Raw genomic sequence first — 20919 nt, forward strand, 5'->3', positions numbered from 1 at the left:
TGTAGATTCTAAGGTGACTCTACCTCTTCCTTGGAAACAACACAACAATTATTATGGTAATGCTTTAAAAAAAACTGAATTGAAACAAGTTATATGGTGAACTTTATTTAAAATTGTTGGATCAATTCATAAACAACCCAACTCAAAAATGTTGTGTGTGTGTTTGTGTCCGTGTCTTCGAAAACCAAACAAATTAACATGAAGTAACATTGTAGCTGAAGACATCAGCGTAACAATAGTTTCCTGAACCACACATCGCCAGGAATCGCTTCTGATGCCGATCATTTCGAGCATCACCCTCAGATACTGTATGGCCATGGGTGAGGGAGATTAATATCTCCGCTTGTCGCTAACTTCATCACCTGTCTCTGCCTCTTACGCTTCCTCCCTAACATCTGCCATTCTCATTGGTCCCTCTTGTTTAGAGAAGACCAGGAAATGATGGATACATGGATCGTGTTAAAATCAATAGTCACGCAATGACTCTAAATAATAATAATCACACCACCAAACGCGAGTCTGTTAATATAAGAAGTAGAAAGTACAGGTATTTGTGTTAAAAATGTAAGAAGTAAAAGCAAAAAGTCGTCAGAAAAATAAGTAGTGGAGTTAAGTATTGATGCCAGAAACATTTACTTAAGTACACTAACAAAGTATTTGTACTCCACTACTCCCCAACTCTGTCATTGATAGAGATCATCATTGCTTTCCTCACTTTGCGGTCCCGGCCCCCCTAACCCAGAGTCTGACCCCTGACCTCCAGACCGGGTACCAGTAGCAGAGGGAAACCTAGAAGGGGGGACACAAATAAATACTTCAAATATCTGTAGAAGAATCTACGACTACATTTGATTGTGTGACAAATGAATTGTACTCATAAAAATGTACCTGAAGTTTCCAAAACCCCGGCTCTGCTGCAGAGTTTGAGAAAACATTTCATATTTGCGGATGTCATTGTCACTGACAGAGCGACGAGCGAATCGCATCGCCTCCTCAAAGTGGTCCTTCCTGATCTCTGGGACTGGATCAAAGTCTTCATCCTGCAGGCAGAGAAAAATTGCAATGAGAGTGTGTGTGTGTGTGTGTGTGTGTGTGTGTGTGTGTGTGTGTGTGTGTGTGTGTGTGTATGTGTGTGTGTGTGTTCCCAGTCCAAAGGCTGAAAGTAACAAAAACCACAGGTCACGCTTACGCTTTCTATGACACCTAATTCTATAATAAACATATAACACATTATGATCTTCCTATAGTACACAGTATAATTATAACTATAACTCATAAACATTCATAATGATTTATAGCAATAATTGTATAACAGTATTTGTAATACTATATACAGTATAGAGTATTATTATTAATGTTATAATGCCAGTTACTCTGGTCATTGTTTATTAAAATTAAGTGAAAAAAACGTAATTCTATACAATAACAATACTTAGAATTTTTACTTCACTTAAAGCAAACAATGAGCACTTTGAGTAACGTATAATAACATTAAAACATGATTATAGTGATTATGATTTTTATTAAAATATTATTAATCGATTGATTACAACCATGGGAATTAGCAAGAAACCCTGATCCTTGCAGTGACCAACAGTTATAACGCTTTATGACATTTCACCTCCTAAGTCATTATAATCATACATTATATTATGTTATTATAATTTTTTTAATTAAGAATTATGAATATTTACGAGTGCTTACAACTATAAAATACACAGTGCTTTGAGCAGTTGAAGGGATTATAGATGTATAGTGCATTACAGACATGTGGGTCATAGAAAGTGTTACCAAAGTCACAGAACCCAGTTTTAAGAGCCTTTTAGGCACATTATTGAATGGTAATTAATTATGGTTTGGTCAGCCAATTGAATATTCTTTGAAGTTAACTCAAATTAACTGAATAACTATGAATGATAATTATACCGTTTTTTTTTTTATAAATGACGCTGACACAGCAGGAAGTCTAGTGAGGAAGTCGGAAAAGGTTTTTGACCGCACACATCCGTACGCCTGTTGGATTTGTTTGTTTATTTTATTTTAATGCCATGCAAATGTTGCAAGTCGGCAGTGGGTTGCCAGCTGATCCAGTGAACTTATAAAGCACTTGAATGGAACGTGCAAGGTGTTTGGATTTCTTAAATGTACGCGAGTCAATACTCAAATTCGTCTCGTAGATTAAGTGGCCTTTGAAATTCTATTTTGCATAATCGGCTACTACACCAGTTATTGTTCTCCTGCTTAACATATTATAGTATGGTGTAGGATCAAGCATGCAGCTGTAGCCGCGAGTCTGACAGTCTGACCATGGGGACGCCGGGTCGGTTCTGCCTCTCGCGCTCAGCCTTGATCTCGGCCTCGATGGCCTCACGGATGGCCATCTTACAGGCCCGCTGGCAGATCTCTGTCAGGTCTGCTCCAGAGAAACCCTCAGTGATGCCAGAGAGGAAGTCCAGGTTCACATCCTACAGGAAGGAGAGGAAGAAGAGAGGAAGAAGTAGAATAGGAACGTGCCTCTGGAGTAGACAGTTTATTTTTTTCATTATTGGACAACAAATCATAATAACTGTCTTTCAAGCAGTTTGAGAGAAAACTAGACTTCTTCACCTCCTATTGGCTCTGTTGTTAGGCTTAAGAACAAATCTAGCCCATGACCTTCACCAGACACAGGTAAGGTGTTCCTATTGGCTGATATACAAACGCAGATTGTGCTTCCATGTTGTGTAGATAAGAAAGTAATTAATCTCTGTATGTGTGTATCACTAACTTTTGCAATAGGAGACTTGCGAAGGTTGGCGTTCAGGATTGCTGTGCGAGACGCTTTGTCCGGCAGCGGGATGTAGATGAGCTGGTCCAAACGACCCGGCCGCAGGATGGCACTGTCAATGATGTCTGGCCTGGTGGGACGAGAGGGGTACAGGAAGTGAGATCAGGACTTTCTATGTGTCTAACAATCCCTGAACACAAAACTCCCACATGTGCACCTGTTTGTGGCCCCAATAATGAAAACAGTCTTCTTGTCTGACATGCCGTCCATCTCTGTGAGTATCTGGTTGATGACTCTGTCAGCCGCACCGCTTCCATCCCCTGCTCCCCCTCCTCTGGATTTGGCAATAGAGTCCAACTCATCAAAAAACAAGATGCAGGGGGCTGCCTGTCTGGCCTGTAGGCAGAGGGGGTTACAAGTTAGAGTGTGAAATGAATGATCCCAGAATGCCTCATTTTCCTTTTTCTGCTCTCACCTTATCAAACACGTCTCTGACATTGGCCTCAGATTCTCCAAACCACATGGTGAGCATTTCGGGTCCTTTGATGGAGATGAAATTAGCTTGGCACTCGTGGGCGATGGCCTTAGCCAGCAGAGTTTTCCCGCAGCCTGGAGGGCCGTAGAACAACACTCCGCGAGACGGAGTCATACCAAACTTCAGGAACTTGTCTGGATACTCCACAGGGTACTGAGGAGAGCGAGGTGGAGATAGAAGGACCCCCGATGGGGCTTTTGTTTGTAGGTATGCACATAACATGCTTGTGTGAGTGTGTGAGTGTCTCTCACCTGGACAAGCTCTTGCAGTTCTCTCTTGACCTCGTCCAGTCCTCCAATGTCCTCCCAGTTCACCTGAGGCACCTCTGCAACAGTCTCTCTCAGAGCCGAGGGGTTGCTCTGACTCAGCGCCCACTGAGAGAGGACATGTTAAACGTCAGGGAGCAGAAATGCATCACTCTTCTTTATTTATGTATCATTACAAAACATTTACGTTAAGTGTGGTTGTACACAAGGTGCACACTTGCGTTTTTGGAGGCATTAATGCTAATTTCAGGTTCTTTTGTATTGCATTTGCGTTTTCTACTACTAGAGCATGCACTGAAAAACTGAAACAGTGAATTTAATTAAATGTCAACAGATGTCACATATTAGGATGGTTGGAAGCAGTAATATTACGTTTAAATAAAATATGTTAGGTGCTTTTAACTAACCTTTTACAGTTATGTGAAATTGGTTGACATAATACACTTCATTAAAGTCCTCATTTAAGTTTTGCCTTAATGTTTTATGTTATTTGAGCGCCTGTCTCTTTAAGGCCCTGTTTTGGAAAAGACCCGTTGTTCTGATTGGTCAGAGTTGTTGGGTCTCTAACATCTGTACTCTTGGCAGGAATGACTGTAACAGAAGTTAAACTTAAATAACCCATACTATTTTTGGATGAGCAAAAAAGTGTATGCGTGTTGGTTTAAATTGCGTGTGTACCTGGAAGTCGTCCATGGTGACAGCCAGTGAGTTGAGCAGGTCTGCATCGATGGTATCATCCTCCAGGTCGATGAGGGTCAGCTTCTTGCGGATAGCTTGCAGAGCAGCTTCAGAGCACAGAGCAGCCATGTCAGCGCCTACATGACCGTGGGTCTCTTTGGCAATCTGAAAAAGGTTTAGGGATTTTATTATTAACTCGCTAAGTAGCACATATGCGTTTTCAAATGTCGGTGCATGCAACCAGCGTTTGTTTTTTAACACTAAAATTAGACATCATTTGATGGAACTGGCCTGTCTGACTGAACTCAATTGAATCTGTCATTATAAGAAGTTTAACACTTAAACATTAATTAATGAGAACAACATATTTGTAGAGAAAGTCACAATTCCATTTTCCCTAACTTCTTATATAATGTAAAGTTTACAGGAGTCCACTGGAATTCATGTAAATGTTATGTTGCTAAGCTGGGGTTTTCTTAAATTTAAAGATATGTACTTTGATTGAATCACTTTTTTAATTGACTTCCAGAAGTTTTATCTGAAAGAATATTGTTACATTTTTATTTGCATGAGAAACATATTATAATACAGTTTATAAAAAAATAACAATCTTTAAAATGAAGGGGCTGTGGACAAAATGTAATTCTGTAACATGTCCCAAACAATTATTTTTACTATCCATTAATATGCCCAGTAATTTATTTAGTGTTCTCGTCAATTTAATAACATTCCAAAACCAAAAAGCACTCAATTTGCTGTCACATAAGACAAAAAATAAGCAAATCATCAGAAATATTAGTCTAGATAGTTGAAGCATAATCAACTGTCAGTTTGTCTTGGCCCGGGCTGCTACTCTCTCTCACCCTCTCCATGTCAATGTCGTCCCCGAGCTTCATGTTTTTGGTGTGAATCTGCAAGATCTCCAGTCTGCCGGTGGAATCAGGGATTCCAATGTCAATCTCCCGGTCAAACCTGCCTGGAGAGAGACGTCACCATTTGTAAATGCATCTGTGTTTATGTGTGTATATGATTGTTTAGGTTGCTGTGCTGACCAAAGCGTCTCAGAGCAGGGTCAATGCTGTTTGGTCGGTTTGTGGCTGCCATGACGACTACATGAGCTCTTTGCTTCAGGCCATCCATCAGGGTCAGGAGCTGCGAGACTATACGCCTCTCCACTTCACCATGGGTCTACACACACACACACACACACACACACACACACACACACACACACACACACACACACACACACACACACACACACACACACACACACACACACACACACACACACACACACACACACACACACACACACACACACACACACACACACACACACACACACACACACACACACACACACACACACACACACACACACACACACACACACACACACACACACACACACACACACACACACACACACACACACACACACACACACACACACACACACACACACACACACACACACACAACAATGGTTTTGGTGGTGGACTTGATAGAGAGTTTCTGCACCACAGCTCTGTACACAGCCACTTCCTATCTATTGTTCACCTTCTCTCTCTTAGGAGCGATGGAGTCCAGCTCATCAATAAAGATGATGGCCGGAGCGTTCTTCTCCGCCTCCTCAAACGCCTTCCTTAGGTTGCTCTCTGACTCTCCTGCCAGCTTACTCATGATTTCCGGACCTTTTCACAGAATAATGCACGGCATGTTAAACACATTTCCTCCTATACAAAGAGAGCTATACATACAGTAAGAACAGGGTCATATCCTATTTTCCCTTGCCATTGATGAGGAAGAAAAAGGCCCCAGTTTCGTTGGCCACAGCCCGGGCCACCAGGGTCTTCCCTGTGCCTGCAGGGCCGTACAGCAGGATCCCTCTGGGGGGCTGAGAGAGAGGACAGAAGAATACTTTGAGTAAATAAAAGAGAATAATGCTCAAATAAAAAAGGAAGCAGAGATCAGAGTGTATGGGGTCAAGCTACAACACCTTCACTCCTATAGCCTTGAAGAGGCCCGGGTGTCTGAGAGGAAGCTCCACCATCTCTTTGATCTGCGCCAGCTGCTTCCGACAGCCTCCAATGTCGTCGTAGCCGATGTCGTTAAGGCTCTCTTCCTCGTCCTATCAGAGGGAGATACGCAAGATTCAGCCCTGTTTGAGTTTATTTGTTGTAATGATCGTGGTGTATGCTCAGTGGCCGGCACCTGATGCATACAAGGTTACATGAAACTATCCAGGCTGGAGGACTTTGGCGACTTTGCTAAAGATTCTGTTGGTTTTAATCCATTTATCTGCCAATTCATTTCTCGAATAATCGTTTGGTGCATTTACTGACAGAAATGCCTTTCCGACTTTCCAGAGGCCAAAGTAATATGTTCAATTGAGTTATTTTGTGCAGCCATTAGTCTAACAACCAAATATGCCTTCTTTACCACCACATAAGACAAATGAAAGCAGCAACTCCCTTAAAAAAGCTGGATCTACTTAATGTTTGTTCCATTTAATACACTTTAAAAAAAAAACATAATCATTCTTAGTTATATTTTGTATTAAAACATTTGACCTGCAAAGTAACAAATAGTGAGACAGAAAGTTAGCAAATACATGAAGTGAAGTAAAAAGTACAATATTTGCTGGTTGGAAATGAAAACACTCAAAGTATTAGTACCTAACAAATGTACTTAAGTAAAGTACTACAGTAAATGTACTCAGTGACATCCTGATCTCAGTACAGAGCTGGTGAAGAGGCTGGATGTGTCACAGACCTCCCTTTTGATTGGGTCTCCCTCGCAGTAGATGACAGTGTCCGGGGCTACGATGCAGTGAGGGCTGGGGTCAGTCTCCACCACCTTGAACTCCACCCCCCTCATGCTCCCCCTCACCAAGAAGATGTCCCCTGGAAACACAGGTAAAAAGTCATCACATACAGGGACTATCCATCAGCTCTATGAGATGCAGAGGGGAGGATCAGGGTAACATCAGCAGAGGAGTTTCAGTACCTTGATGGACGGGCCGGTAAGACTCCAGGAAGTACGGTTTGAGGAAAACGTCAAAGAGGTTTCCAGACAGGCCCTCAATGGTGTCATCTATTGGGAGGACATGGATCCGTTTCCCATACTTGATATCAGGGCAGGCATGAATACTGTTATAAAAAAACACATCGACATCCTGGTCAGTTCATATACTGTCGTCAAACCTCACATGTTACTCCATACCAAGGGCGGATTACAATGTTGGCCTGGGTACAGACATGCAAAAGCCCCCCCCCAGCTTTCAATAGAAGCGAAACACAAATACATTATTTTAAACCTGTTTATACTTAGTATCTCTTTGTTATTATGTGGTCTTTTTAAGTCATTTTTTTGTTTCAGTTTTTACCCTTTTTATGTGTTTTGGTAGTTGGTTATAGTTTTTGGAGTCTCTTTGTAGCTGGTTTAAATCTCTTTGTTGATTTTTGTCTATTTGTGGTACTTATGTGTCCCTTTTCAATTATCATTTTATTATTGGTCTTTTTTTTGCCATTTCTGTGTTTTTAGAGGTGTTTATTGTGGTTATTTCTGAATATAGTTGGTTTATGTCTTGTAGTTTTTGGAGTATCCTTGTAGTAGGTTTGAGTGTCTTAGATCTTTTTTGTTTTGTTTTGTTAAGATCTTGTTAGAATCTTTTTGTAATTTTTGAGTCTGTTCGTTGTCTATTGGTTTCTCTTTGAATTAGTTTTATGTTTCTTTGGGGTCATTTTAAGTCTCTTCCTGGTTGGTACTTGTCTTTAAGTGAAATGTTGTGGGTGAAGGCTAGACGACCAGAGGGGCCCCTGACACTTTGAACCCCTGGACCTTGACCCCATACACAAAGTAACAGTCTATAAGATCTACCTGATGACATCACCGAGCCGGACACGCAGGTTGTTGCGCGTCACACGGTTCATGCGGACTCGCTCTTGCCCACAGGTGTTATCAGTCAGGACGATGCACACCGTTTGGCGACGCTTCCTCCCTTTCAACGCCACCGTGTCCCCGCGAAACAGCTGCAGCTCCTCCATCTTATCCTAGTGCACAAACCAAAAATCTCAACAAAATACACATATGTACATGATATAGATCCACACACACACACACACTGACCTGTGACAGGCTGACGATGCTGCCGTCTTCATTGTGAGCTTTGGTGAGATCAGTGAGCACTTCGTCCACAATGAGTCTGTTGGGTCTGTGTTTCTGCTTCAGGATGGCAGTGGAGAAATCTTCTCCCTTTGGACTTCCAAACAAGAGACACATTATGACTCTCACACATCATGCAGGCTCTATTGGAGCTCTAATTTCCTCATGTGACACTGAGCTGAATTTAGACTCTCTTTGGCTCTGCACATAGCAACTACAGTATATAGTCTGTAAACACATGAAAAGATCCTAATAGCTTATCAATAGCTTTACGTTTAAAGCAATATGACTCTATATTGTTTTAAAACTTGATCAACAGCACATGCAATATGCACAATTTCTAAGTTACACGTTTTAATTCAAGAAAAATACTAAATATATAAGAGTTAGTTAAAATATGCATACACAATCACAGCAGTTGTACTCACTCTGCTCCTCCTGAGCTGGGCATGACTGCTCTCCTTTGTCTGGTCAGATATCCTAAATCTCCACTCAGACCTGCTCCTTCTCTGTCGTCTGCACTTGTTTACTGTGGGAGTTGATCTTGTATGACCCAATTTCGGCTGTGACCAGTGCCAAAGGTTTCAGGTTCTGAACTGCCCTGGTGTGGTTTTGGTTTATTTCCAAGTAGAGAGATCAGTCTTTTCTTTTTTCTATGTTGCCTTGAATCAACATGTTTGTGGGATACGTCAGTGGAAGTATAAATAAACTTCCCTGTTTCATTTGTGAACCAATGATGTGCAATCATACGCACACAAGCACTTACTTTGCATTGAGTCCCAGGACAGGTATAGCGGCATGACATTTCCTCCTCCCAGCACATGCAGGCACTAGCTTGTCATGGAGAACACTTCCTGACTTTCTGAAATATTGATGGGTCATAACAAATGTGGGTATAGAGCCTATTTCCAAAAGAACAGACTTTTAGTCTGTTTTGTCCGGATGTGTTTCAAACACAGCACGGTCTTTGACTTCTTGTGACTGAAGGGAGCTGCTGTTGTTGGATTCCCTTCCTCACACATAAGCACGTGTGTCAAAGAACATGCACACACACACACTCAGGATGGACATACTTTGGTGTTTTAATTAAAACTTTTATTACAAAAAAAGTATTTTAACAAATAACTTGAGACACTGTACATTGCCCTCATGAGAATCTGGACTCAGACACAGCTGTCCTCTCCAACAGGTTCAACTAATGACAATGAATTGATTTGATTGATAACAGTGGCAACGAACGTAACATACATGTTAAAATAAGTGGAATAACTTGAGATTTAGACTAAAGTATGTGAACTCAAACATTTTTGATAATCTCAGTACTACCTGTTGTTATATGCATGTTGTTTTCCATGCATTTTTGTTTACATAACAATGTCACCAACACTTTAGCCAACATTCAATGATTTGTGTATTACACATTTTTGTTAACAGAGACCAAAATCTAATCTAACTTGTGTTTTGGATGTGTGGTCTTTTTTGTGATATTTTAATATTTCTTTCACATTCTGAAAATTCTTAAGAACAGAATTGTGACAGGCCTACTGTAACGTGTTTCTGGATATGCAAAGTAAGTAAAAGTGAAGGGGAAAGAGGTAGAGGAGGTTTTAAGAACTATTGGTGTGTTGAGAGTGGACTGAAAACATTCAGAACATGACAGAATTATGCTAAATAAACACACAGATATGAGAAAAGATAAACATCATTTTATAATTTATGCACAGAGATACCAAACCTGGAATATTTGTCGTGACAGTGACGGTGGGAATGAGACGTGTGATCATTTGGCAGCATTGGTTTTCTAAGGTTTGACCGGTAATAGTTGAAAAATGCTGGTGTTATGAGATTATTGATTGGCTCAGCTTTACCCTGCCATAACATCTTTCAGTTAGATAGTTGTTTCTCAGTTACTTACAAATGGAGGCTGATGTATTGGATGGACATCATTTTTTATCTATTTACACTAAGTGAGATCCGATTGTTCTGCTGATTTCAGTTCAGTGAGCCGGCTTGTTTGATCAACATTTCTGAGGCCAGTTTCACAACGACATAAAGACTTGTGTGTAGTGTTAGTCCAGTCTTAATATCCTACTAAGGTGAGTCTAATGCAAGTTACATTTTTTTTGGGGACCTAAAATTAAGCTGCCGTACCCCAACGCTAACTCTGAACTAAGAGCCATGTTTCTATGACTACAATCACCTGGTTACAATGGTGACCAGTGGCACCCAACAACTATATAAAGGGAAAACATGGCTCTCGATTCATGATTAGAATAAGAGTAGAGTAATAAGAATGCATGATGTTTCAAACATTTTTACAGTAGATACGTTTTGTCAATTGTTATTATTGCTGAATCTTCCAAGAAAAAGTGTTGTTTTGATCATTTAATCCTTCCAGGGGGCAAACATGTTTATTGGAAAAACTCTTATATTGGCTATTCTATTGCAAAGAAGTCCTTTCTTAAGACAGTCACTAACGGAAAAGCTTTGTGCGGCGGATTCATTTTGACGTCTCTGAGTGTTACTGGTTTGATCTAAGCCACAATCTGTCTGTGAAACTGGCCCCCAATGTGCTGATGCATAGGTCAGAACAGATAATGCGAGCTCTGCTTAAAAACATTATGTCAAAGAGTTTTGTATCTGAAATATACACAAAATCAACTACCTGCCGATCAGCGAGCTGACAAGATTCAACAACCTCTCGAACATCTAGGGTGAATTACGAGTTTATTGCTTTGTCCAAGGACCTTGTACAAGGTCATCGACCCTGCACGGGATTTTATCCTGACATATAGGACGACTGACGGGTCAGCGTGCCAACCATCTAAGTTTCAGGGAATGTTTCTGCTCAATCCAACCTACTATTCCATGCCTCTACACACACTCACAGTATGTGTACAAAACACACACCTACAAGCAAGTAACCCTTGCATCAGTGCCTCAAAAAGCCCAAAGTTTTTTTTATAACTTCCACACAGACCCGACCTCTTTCAAAATGTGCATAAAGGTCAGAGCAAACTAATATATAAACACAATAAAAACATTTTGCACAGTTTGGTCGATACATTTCAAAGTGCTTGATATTGGGGATATTGCATTATTTTGTGCATCCTCTGCATCTTACATTTTAAGTCTTCCTACTCACTCCAACATTTGTGCTCCTTTTGGCTCCTTTCCAGCTCTACTTCTGTGTGTTGTTTCTGGGACAGAGCATTCACAGTGTGTGTGTGTGTGTGTGTGTGTGTGTGTGTGTGTGTGTGTGTGTGTATGATGTTGCACATGAGATGAACATTGAAGTGTATTGTATATCATGCATATAGTTGTATAGTATTTGATAACTTGAGCTATATGTAGATACAACAGACACAACAGTCTGTGTGTACTTCTGTTGTTAACAGTCCTCCTCATCAAAGTGTGTTTTCTGCAGAACCTTTACATGGCGCTCGTAGATCTTGAGGGCGGGGCCGAGTCTGATCGACAGGCCGGTCAAAACATCGTTACGCTGCATCAGGAGAAGAGACTTGCCATCGATTTCCTAATGAAGAGAGCAAAGCAATGTGGGGAGGTAGATGTGGGTTACAGCTGTGAGAGGTTCAAGTACAGACATTAACCGTGTCTCTGGTGTCCTCTAGTGGCCATTAATGGGATTGACAGGCTCACCTGGATCCCGAATGCAGCCGCCTGCTCAGGGAAACCTGCTTCTGTGAAATAACTGACCACATCAGACACTGTCCAGTCCATCGGGCTCCCAATGGTCCCCTCGGACTTTATAAACCTAGAGAGATAAGGAAGATGGCGGTTGGCCAATTAAAAACCTGAAGGACATCTGGAAATCGTAAACTCTTGGAATGAAGACAGCTTAAATAAGGAATGTAGTTTTGTGTTTTATTCCAGGGTTTATAAAGGGGTTTATTCCCTATGTTTGGATTCATGAAGCATCAAATGATTCCTTAAAAGAGTACCCCCTTTTTATTGTCACTCGTGTGCCTTTACAGACATTATACCTATAACACCTGTTGTGGGCGGAGGCTAACATAACATGTTCCTGCAGTAAATACTAATCTGGGAGAGACAACCTTCTGATAGTTTTGCCTATTCTTCTCGAATAATTTACAGAATAGACTGAAACTTGATGATTGGACAATTGGTTAGGAGTTCTAGTGATTCTAGGTGATACTGTTTTACACAATGTGCTTGTACCTGCATATTTGTTTTATACCTAGGACAAGGCTATTCAACAAAAGCATTTATTTAGAATTCCTATTGAGGTGGTGTGTATATCTATCTATATATATATACGTTTAAATATTTATAGCTATATTTTATGTTATTAACATTATCATTATTATTATATCTTTTTTTCTCTGTACTAACTTCTGGGTTGTTAAGAGATTTAGATCTCAATAAATAAATCAATTATATATATATATATAAATTATGTGTTTGCTCTATTAGAACGGGAGAATTAGCAGGCGTCTTTGAGCACTCGGTAAAGCGTTATTCAATTACAATTAGCATTGTTAGGTCAATGTTTTTACTGATAAATAAATGGAAGCTTTAACATTGAAACTGCACTGTTTTAGTGTAAACAGGAGAATGATATGTTACGTTCTGATTCATATGAAATGGCTTGGCTCATTTAAAAGGCTACAATCAATATTTTGATACTTGGCTTACAGAGCTTTATATTGAGTTGTAACTCATTGTTCACATTGTTTTTGTAACTGTCATTACACTACTGTACTGGCTCAGCGTCAAGCAAATAGAGATTCAGTTAGAGACTAGCTGGTGAACCAAGTGTAGCTTTTAGATGCTAAAGAGACAGATATTTCCCTTAGTAGTTGGTGAAGACCAAATACAGAGGTAAAAGAAAGTGAACATTAGACTAACATTGATCAGAGAGACAGAGACACAACTCCGAAATGACTAATAATGGTGGTATATAACTTCTGGATATGATAAATGTGCCACATCACTTTAAAAGGTGATGCCCTCCCAATGTGTTTATGCTTCCCTCATGTGGCCAAAGGGAAAAGAGGGAAAGAGTCAACTTGGATTACACGAAAGAAAGAACATGCAATGCCTGGTGATTTATTGACCACTGAAATGGGACTACAGTTGAGTGAGAATGTGCTTTAAGTCAAATTGGACTTTAGTCATAGCGTCTCCAGTATCTCTGTTCTACTCACCCTCCTCCACCGCCAAGTCCTCCGTTCATCCCTCGCTCCTCACACACGCCGGAGTCTCTCGGGGAGGCAGTGGGTGTGAGCAGGCAGGACGACATGCCAACCTCTGTCTTACACTCCAGACCTACGATGGGAAAACAGAGTGCAGTGTGATCAACTGTCGTCACTGCAAGCCACCAAACGCATACACACTTCTTTTGAGATGATCTGTAAAGCAGAACTTACTGTTAAAGCCTGAGGGGGTGTGGTTGGTTGTGTCATCCTGTATGTGGAGGAGAGAGGGTTCAGGTTCAGGTTCTTTATTTGTACCCGTAGGTAGATTTTGTTTGCAGAGAAAATGACAAGGGATCCATCCTGACACACTCTAAAAACAAACACAGATAACTGACACATCTCTAATAACAGGACTAATAAAAAGTGCAAGTACACCCTGCTCAACCAAATCTCAAAATATTTCAAAAACATTTAAGAAGAAAAACACTAGTACAAACATTCAAAATTCTTAAATAAATAAATAAAGAGGCATCTGTGTGACGCTCCTATGATGTGTTAATTTGTGCAATAGCTGCTGGGATAAAACAGTTTTTTTACCGCTTCGTTCTACTCCTTGGGACGAGTAACCTCCGGCCCGAAGGAAGAGGCTTAAATTGTGAGTGCAGAGGGTGGGAGTCATCGTCTAATATGGAGCTGGATAACCGCTGTAACTGCCTGAGGTACAGGGTCTCCAGGTTCAGCTGTGGCTCACCAATTAGTCTGCTGGACCACTTTACGATCTGACTCAGAGAGGTTCTGCTCTTTAAAGTCAGGTTACCAAACCATGACATTAGTGAAAAAGACAGAATTGACTCGATAAAAGCACGATAAAACATGACCAATGACCATCATGGTTTGGTCAATGTTTAAAATAGGACAGTTTCCTAAGACAGTACAAACGCTGGTGCCCCTTTTGCACACAGCTTGACAGTTTGGATCGGAGCTCATTTTTGAGTCAATAATTGTCCCGAGATATTTGTATGATTGCACAAATTCTACTTTCTGATTCGCAACAAAATGATAAGCATGACAAAAAGAGGATATCTGAGACAGGGGGGGAAATTATGTTAAAAGCATCAGAGATATTCTTGCGTAGAGTTTTAAATAATATTTCTGTGTCTTACGTGAGTGTGTGCGTGTGTGTGTGTGTGTGTGTGTGTGTGTGTGTGTGTGTGTGTGAGCTGTTGTTGGTCTTTATGGTGCATGTAACATTGCTTCTGATGATGTATTGTATGTATGATGTGTCGTGCGGTGTTGTTTTGGTTAATGCATGCGTGCACAAACATAGTGGCAACTGCTTTACCCCATCATGCTTGTCAATATTCATGGTTGGATTTTACTCGTATAATGGAACACATTTTTCTCCCAAAATCATGGAAGAGGTCAAAATAGTGAAAGGTTTTCACTTTTGCCCTCTATGAACACTTTCTGTGCACCTTTATGTATCAAATAGAAACACACTGGAATCGGCATCTCTTTTTTTGTCCTCTGTATGCGGGTCCTTTACGCTGCACTTTATTTTTCTCCTGACTGCCGCATCAGAGAAAAGAGCCAACAAAGGAGCGTTTTTAAAGGCGTAGTACAACACTTGAGTTCCACGAGACCGTGGAGAAAATGTTCAATTACCTAGGATAGCAAGCACATGTGCTTCAGCTCATCTGGTTAATTATTTTTCATGTTCTTTTTATTTTGTGAGTTTTCAAACCGTCACGAACAATTCTGTGATTATCGATTAATTTTTTTAAAGTTCAGCTGGATGGTTTGCTCTGACTCTGGGAGCTAGTCCAAATGCAACACTGTGTTTTACTTAATGATGAAGATTGTGTGTGTTGGAGGAGGGGCTCTCTAAGGAAGTCTGAAGGAAGGGGCAGATTTTTTCCGGTTGTGTATTTTCAAATTCCAGCGCACTCGAGCTGGTGTGAGGGATGTATCTAATAACTATTGTTTCTTCAGAAAGATTTGTTATGTAACACGGTGAGCCTTTTGTTCTAAAATATAATTAAAACTAAGGATTTTTAGTATTTCTGTATATTTCATCATGGTATTTCAAACTTCTACTTCACTACAATTCTGTTATAATAACGTAATAAAAATGAGCACTGCTTTGAACTGCTAAAATAACATGCATGCTAATCCATCACACTAAGACAGGCGTTCCCAAACTTTGCCATGCCAAGGATCCCCATATAGAGTTATCCTCTGGCGGGGACCCCCCTGTTGCAATAATGTTTTTAAATTATGTGTACAAGTGCCTCGCGATGGAGCGATGCAGTGCGTTGCCACTACACTTGGGGCCTTCTGCCTGATCAAAGCTGTCACTCTGCTTTTTTTGCCTGTCATAGCCCCACTTCCCCATCTGAACACACACCCACACAACGAGACCAGTCAAGTCCATTTGAGATGATGTACTCATCTAAAACTTGGAAAATGTCTCTTCATGTGGTCCTACCTTCCAGTGCTTTGCAAAATAATATTTCCTCAACAAAGTTGTGACAAAGATGGCTTCGTCACTGTGGACTGACGGCTTCGGGCTTCGTATTGTCTTCCAAAATAAATCTGAATTCTGCAACATTTGCTACATCCGCGCTCTCATCCAGCTGCAGAGCGAAATATTCACTAGCTCTCACTTGCTCCAAAAGCTGAGGAAATACTCGGTTTCACTCTCAGTAGCGGCAGCTCGATTCTGATTGGCTTCAAGGGCGGTCGTGTGATTCAAGAACAAAAAATATGAAAAGATTGGCATCAAAGGACACATAGATTGATAGATATGCAGTTATTAATAACATCTAAAACTTTTTTAAAACAATCCAGTTTCCCTCAAACTTTGCGTGACCCCCCTATCGCCCCCCCGGGGGGTCAGGGCCCCTACTTTGAAAAACACTGCACTAAGACTCAATAATATAGCGTTTAGTACACAAAACTGGGTTTTGTTCATCACTACTTTTACTTTCATTTCGGAGCTAATTAAAATAATTTGTTGGTACTTTTACTTAAGCAATATTAATATCTTGAATCAAGGTATTTTAAACAATAGTATTATATATACAAGTTAAAGTATCTCAATTTAATTCCATAACTGGTGAAGGACTTGAGAAGTAGTACATGTTTTAGTATATTCTTGGGGCATTTTTTGCCTTTTTCAAAGATGTAGTAAAGTGATGCATCAAAGAATGTTTTATTTCATTGCTGTCGTTATAGTGATTTTGATCAGAAATCATTTATTTAAAACAAGCACAAGCTTTCACTCACATGTGCCTCCTTCTGTAGCTGATCAGGACGGACAGCTCTCTCCTCTAAGTGTGCGCTGTTACATGAGCACAGTGAAGCTCCTTGAACAGGTGGAAGCTCCGTCCCGGTGAGGGAATCAATCCCACCCATCCCTGAGACCAGCAAGCAAACCCAGAGGAAAAGAGGGAAGAGAAGAGATAAAGACAAGCCTTATTATTATAATAGTTATAGTATTCAAATTCATATTGTTTGATAGTTGTTGGAACGATAATTGTGTATTGATATTAACATTATTATGAAATAATATTTTATTTATACAGTAAATTCACAAAATCGGTACAAACAAGTGAGCTTCACAGGGAAAACAAGGCACAAAATAAACATAAATGACATCAACTTATTTTAAACAGCAATAATAAAAAGGTAATGTAACTAAATGTTTGTACTCGGCTTACTAATTAAAAAAAGGGAGATTAATGGGGTCTTTCCAGGACCCACATCAACACGCACATGGACACACCTTTACCCCTGTGCTGCTGCTGCTGGGAGCTCTCCTGCTTTGATGCCGCCTGGATCTCTGGAGCATCTTCTGAGGTTTTCTCAATGAGCTCCGGATCGGTTGTCATGGCTACAGGGGATAGACCTTCCTCCTCGTCTGAGCTCCGGGGATCCTCTTCTTCACTGGCTGTTTCCATCGCCTCATTCTCCCTGGGAGAGGGGGACGGCGGCTGCATTGACAGAGAAAGTTGCATTCAAATATGTCTCCATTAAGAACAAACTGGAGATAAATCGTGTTTTCTGAGGTGAAAGGGGCGACACCTGAGTTTGAGCAAAGTTCTTATTCACTGCAACCTGAGCGGAGTCTTGGAAAGAGGACAAACAACTCCCACTCCCACTCCCACAGGTGGGAAGTGACTAAGTAAATGTACTCAAGTACAATGTTGAGGTACAGGTTTACTTGAGTATTTCGATTTTATCCAACTTTATACAAGCTTCAATATTTAAAATAATTACATTTACTGAACAGCTTTAGCTACTTTTAACAAAATGCATCTCTAAAAATTAAAATGGTGGACTAAACCTCAAGAGTCAAATTATGTAAATATTTTACAAAAAGTCAATCAGAACTTTGTTTGTCTACAACAATAAAATGCTACAAGATGATGCAACACATTTTGTCATGTATACAATGAACACAAATATAAACTTTTGTTTTTGCTTCCATTTTTCATGAGCTGAAAGACTCAAAGACCCAAGACCTTTTCTATGTACACAAAAGGCCGATTCCTCAAATATTGCTCACAAATTTGTGTAAATCTGTGTTAGTGAGCACTTCTTCTTTGCCGAGATAATCCATCCATCCCACAGGTGTGGCATATCAAGATGCTGATTAGACAGCAAGATTACAGTGTGCCTTAGGCTGGTCACAATAAAAGGCCACTTTAAAATGCGCAGTGCACTTATATCTTTTCAGTTTATATTTGTAATCAGTGTATAAATATAATGATACACACATAAAGGTAAAGTATACTTGTACTTGTGAGCCTACTACAAGTAGGCCTACATTTAGCTGATAATACTATTGCACTTTTACTTAAGTACTATTTTGAATGCTGGACTTTTAACTTGTAATGGAGTATCTTGGCACTAATGTATTAGGCCTTCTTTTACTCAAGTGAAGCATCTGAATACTGTTTCCACCACTGACGCTAACGATAGCCGCCTACAACTCGAGTGTGCACCGCGGAGGGAGGAGAGCGTGCTGTCAGAAAATATCCGAAGGATTTAATGAGGCATAAAACGGAAGAGGAAAACAAAACTACCCGGTTAGAAAACGCGCCCTCACAAAATGTTTACCGATGTTACGTGAGGAACAGTCCTCCGCAGGTTGGCCCGAGCGTGCACAGAGCGCCAGCGGCACGTCTCAAGTTTAGACAGACACCGCCTCCCGCTAGGCAGGCCCAGTCCGTCCGCAGCCAAAGTTCGTGAGAGCGAGAAGCAAACATAAAGGATCCCAAGCATGATTTGAAGACGACACCAGAGCGGCTCGTGCTCGCGCACAGCCGCGAATACCGCTCCGTAGCTCCCGCATTTACACACGCATGTGCACACACACGCATGTACACACGCATGTACACACGCATGTATACACACACACACACACACACACACACACACACACACACACACACACACACACACACACACACACACACACACACACGTACACACACACACACTAAATGTGTGAAATATGCCCCAAACACTTTTACATGTAAAATATCGACGTAGTAGAACTAGAAACATGAACGAGGCGAGCGATAAGCCGAGCGCGTCCTAGTGGCTTTCGTGCGATTTTAACATCATTAATTTATCAGCGAGCAATCAACAAGCAAGCGTTCACGACCAGTACAGCCGGGACGTGTTGGAAATATTAAGTTATCGGAGCCCACCTTTGTCACCGTGTCCTGCAGTGCGCTCTTCACAAGTCTGTCCGCGGTCCTCGGCTCCTCCGTCACCACCCCCCTCAGCGGCAAAGTGATGTTCCCGCAGCGGGTCCTGCGTAGCCGGCCCCTCGCCACCTCTCTCTCCATGACCACTTTGACTTTGCCTCGGGTCAGCTTCTCCTCCGACAGCCGCTCTTGGCTGCTCAGGTAGCCCAGGATCTCCTTCAGCCCGAGCGGCTGCATGTGGCCTCTGGTGGCGCTGGTGGAGTCCCCTCGGATGCTCTTTTCGGACAGGCGGCGAACAGAAGCCACCAGTCTGTCGCCCAGGTCGGAGTTGGCGTGGTTCCCCGCTGTTTTGGTTCCCCCTCCTCCTCCGGCTCGAAGTTTGGGCTTGAGGGGCGCAGTCTCTCTCTGTTGCTGCGGGTGGTCTCCGACGCTCCCGGAGGAAGTTTTGTTCTGGGTGTCATCTCGGGACAAACACCGCTCCTTTTCTCCCCGAACTGCATCGGCTTTGCTCGGCGTTATCCCGCTGGCATCGCCACCGCCGTCGTCGTGTGCGTGTGTTATGTTACAGTCCCCCACTCCCTGCTGTCCTAATCCCTCGCCTCTAGGTGCACTTGCTTTCTCCTCTTCACTGCCGCTCCCGAAAGCGCAGCCCGATGTTGCGCCACAGCTCTGGAACCCGTTTCCGCTACTCGGGCTGGAGGCAGGCTTGGGCTTCTTGTCGGTGGCTGATGTTTGAGTGTGGGAACCTGGGCTGGGCTCCGAGTCTTCCTCTTCCTCCTCCTGGTCGGTGAAGCTGTGAGCACTGTTGTTGTTCGGATGGTGGTGTTTGGTCCGCTCCCTCGCTGCCTCCGCGCCGCTGCTGCTGCTGCTGCCAGCGGCCGTAAACTCACTCTTCTTTCGGCTTTTCCTCTGCACCTTCGCTGCATTCCGGTACGATATGGAGCCCTTGTAGCTAACTTTGAGCACGATCTGCTCTTGTATCAGTTTCTCCAGTTCTGTCCTGGTTCGGTCCGGGTCTGACCCGTGTCGTCTTCGGACCATTCGACAAATCCTCTCCAGATCGGGACGGGCTTTCCTCGAGCGGAGAGAGTCGATTGTTTCCAGGATCCACTCTCGGTACTTATTGGGCTCGGACATCTTCTCCTGCTGGTGCGGATGGGGTTTGGCCCGAGTGCGTCTTTTCTTCCTTCCTCCTCTTCTGTTTCACAAGTGACGCTATGTCAAAGCAGGGAAGCCGGAGTGCGATCCCCGGCTGGAGAATGAGGACGGAAGCCTGGCTGGTACGCTGTCGTTCGTTGGCCACAATGTGCGCTTAAGGTGGACCGAAGATGGCGCATGTCTCCAGCACAAAACTCAAAATTAAGGTGGAATTGGCTTTGGGCGCATCAGAGTCTTTGTTTGCAGTCAAGATTTGATCAAACCGACGTTTATAAAATCTGAACAGACACAAAGAAACACAACTGCGCGGAACAAACAGTGAGGGCGGAGACGTGTTTTTAAGCATATCATGGTGAATCAGACTGAATAGGGCGGTCAACAGATGGGTGGATGTAGGCTCCTTTCCGCATCAGATGGCAATGATAGATTTCTGACCTCCAGGCTA

The 20919-nt window shown here is 42.0% G+C and overlaps 2 protein-coding genes across 4 annotated transcripts; both read right to left on the reverse strand.

The window, feature by feature from the left end:
* Positions 1-85: 85 nt before the first annotated feature.
* LOC307021536 (transitional endoplasmic reticulum ATPase) lies at positions 86-9002 on the reverse strand. Of its 2 annotated transcripts, XM_079653741.1 has the most exons (18): positions 8845-9002; positions 8381-8513; positions 8132-8304; positions 7259-7401; positions 7025-7155; positions 6249-6380; positions 6044-6146; positions 5810-5943; positions 5299-5434; positions 5110-5222; positions 4247-4411; positions 3554-3676; positions 3243-3455; positions 2985-3163; positions 2768-2897; positions 2307-2465; positions 889-1040; positions 86-789 (listed from the first exon to the last, which is right to left on the reverse strand). In XM_079653741.1, the coding sequence occupies exons 1-18, from the start codon at positions 8865-8867 to the stop codon at positions 684-686; spliced, it is 2448 nt and encodes an 815-aa protein (XP_079509867.1). In that variant the 5' UTR covers positions 8868-9002; the 3' UTR covers positions 86-683. The 2 variants fall into 2 exon arrangements, with proteins under 2 accessions (XP_079509867.1, XP_079509868.1); XM_079653742.1 differs by lacking the exon at positions 86-789 and having other exon boundaries at positions 899-1040; positions 2387-2465.
* Positions 9003-9489: 487 nt separating this feature from the next.
* Positions 9490-20909, reverse strand: samd1b (sterile alpha motif domain containing 1b). Of its 2 annotated transcripts, none has more exons than XM_079675664.1 (7): positions 19317-20909; positions 17390-17591; positions 16885-17015; positions 13828-13864; positions 13606-13726; positions 12077-12191; positions 9490-11951 (listed from the first exon to the last, which is right to left on the reverse strand). In XM_079675664.1, the coding sequence occupies exons 1-7, from the start codon at positions 20451-20453 to the stop codon at positions 11808-11810; spliced, it is 1887 nt and encodes a 628-aa protein (XP_079531790.1). In that variant the 5' UTR covers positions 20454-20909; the 3' UTR covers positions 9490-11807. The 2 variants fall into 2 exon arrangements, with proteins under 2 accessions (XP_079531790.1, XP_079531789.1); XM_079675663.1 differs by having other exon boundaries at positions 17384-17591.
* Positions 20910-20919: the final 10 nt, after the last annotated feature.

Source organism: Notothenia rossii (genome assembly GCF_949606895.1).
Source record: "Notothenia rossii genome assembly, chromosome: 1".
NCBI lineage: Eukaryota > Metazoa > Chordata > Actinopteri > Perciformes > Nototheniidae > Notothenia > Notothenia rossii.

What these genes read in the sequence shown, in the direction of transcription:
- samd1b (XM_079675663.1), bottom strand. Translation starts at nt 20,453, where the DNA reads ATGTCCGAGCCCAATAAGTACCGAGAGTGGATCCTGGAAACAATCGAC. An exon ending in TGCAGGACACGGTGACAAAG is followed by an intron (nt 17,592 to 19,316) that starts GTGGGCTCCGAT and finishes CTGTCAATGCAG; the next exon opens with CCGCCGTCCCCCTCTCCCAG. An exon ending in GCAGCAGCACAGGGGTAAAG is followed by an intron (nt 17,016 to 17,383) that starts GTGTGTCCATGT and finishes TGCTGGTCTCAG; the next exon opens with GGATGGGTGGGATTGATTCC.
- LOC307021536 (XM_079653741.1), bottom strand. Translation starts at nt 8,867, where the DNA reads ATGCCCAGCTCAGGAGGAGCAGA. An exon ending in CCCAGCTCAGGAGGAGCAGA is followed by an intron (nt 8,514 to 8,844) that starts GTGAGTACAACT and finishes CTTGTTTGGAAG; the next exon opens with TCCAAAGGGAGAAGATTTCT. An exon ending in TCAAGGCTATAGGAGTGAAG is followed by an intron (nt 6,147 to 6,248) that starts GTGTTGTAGCTT and finishes CCTCTCTCTCAG; the next exon opens with CCCCCCAGAGGGATCCTGCT.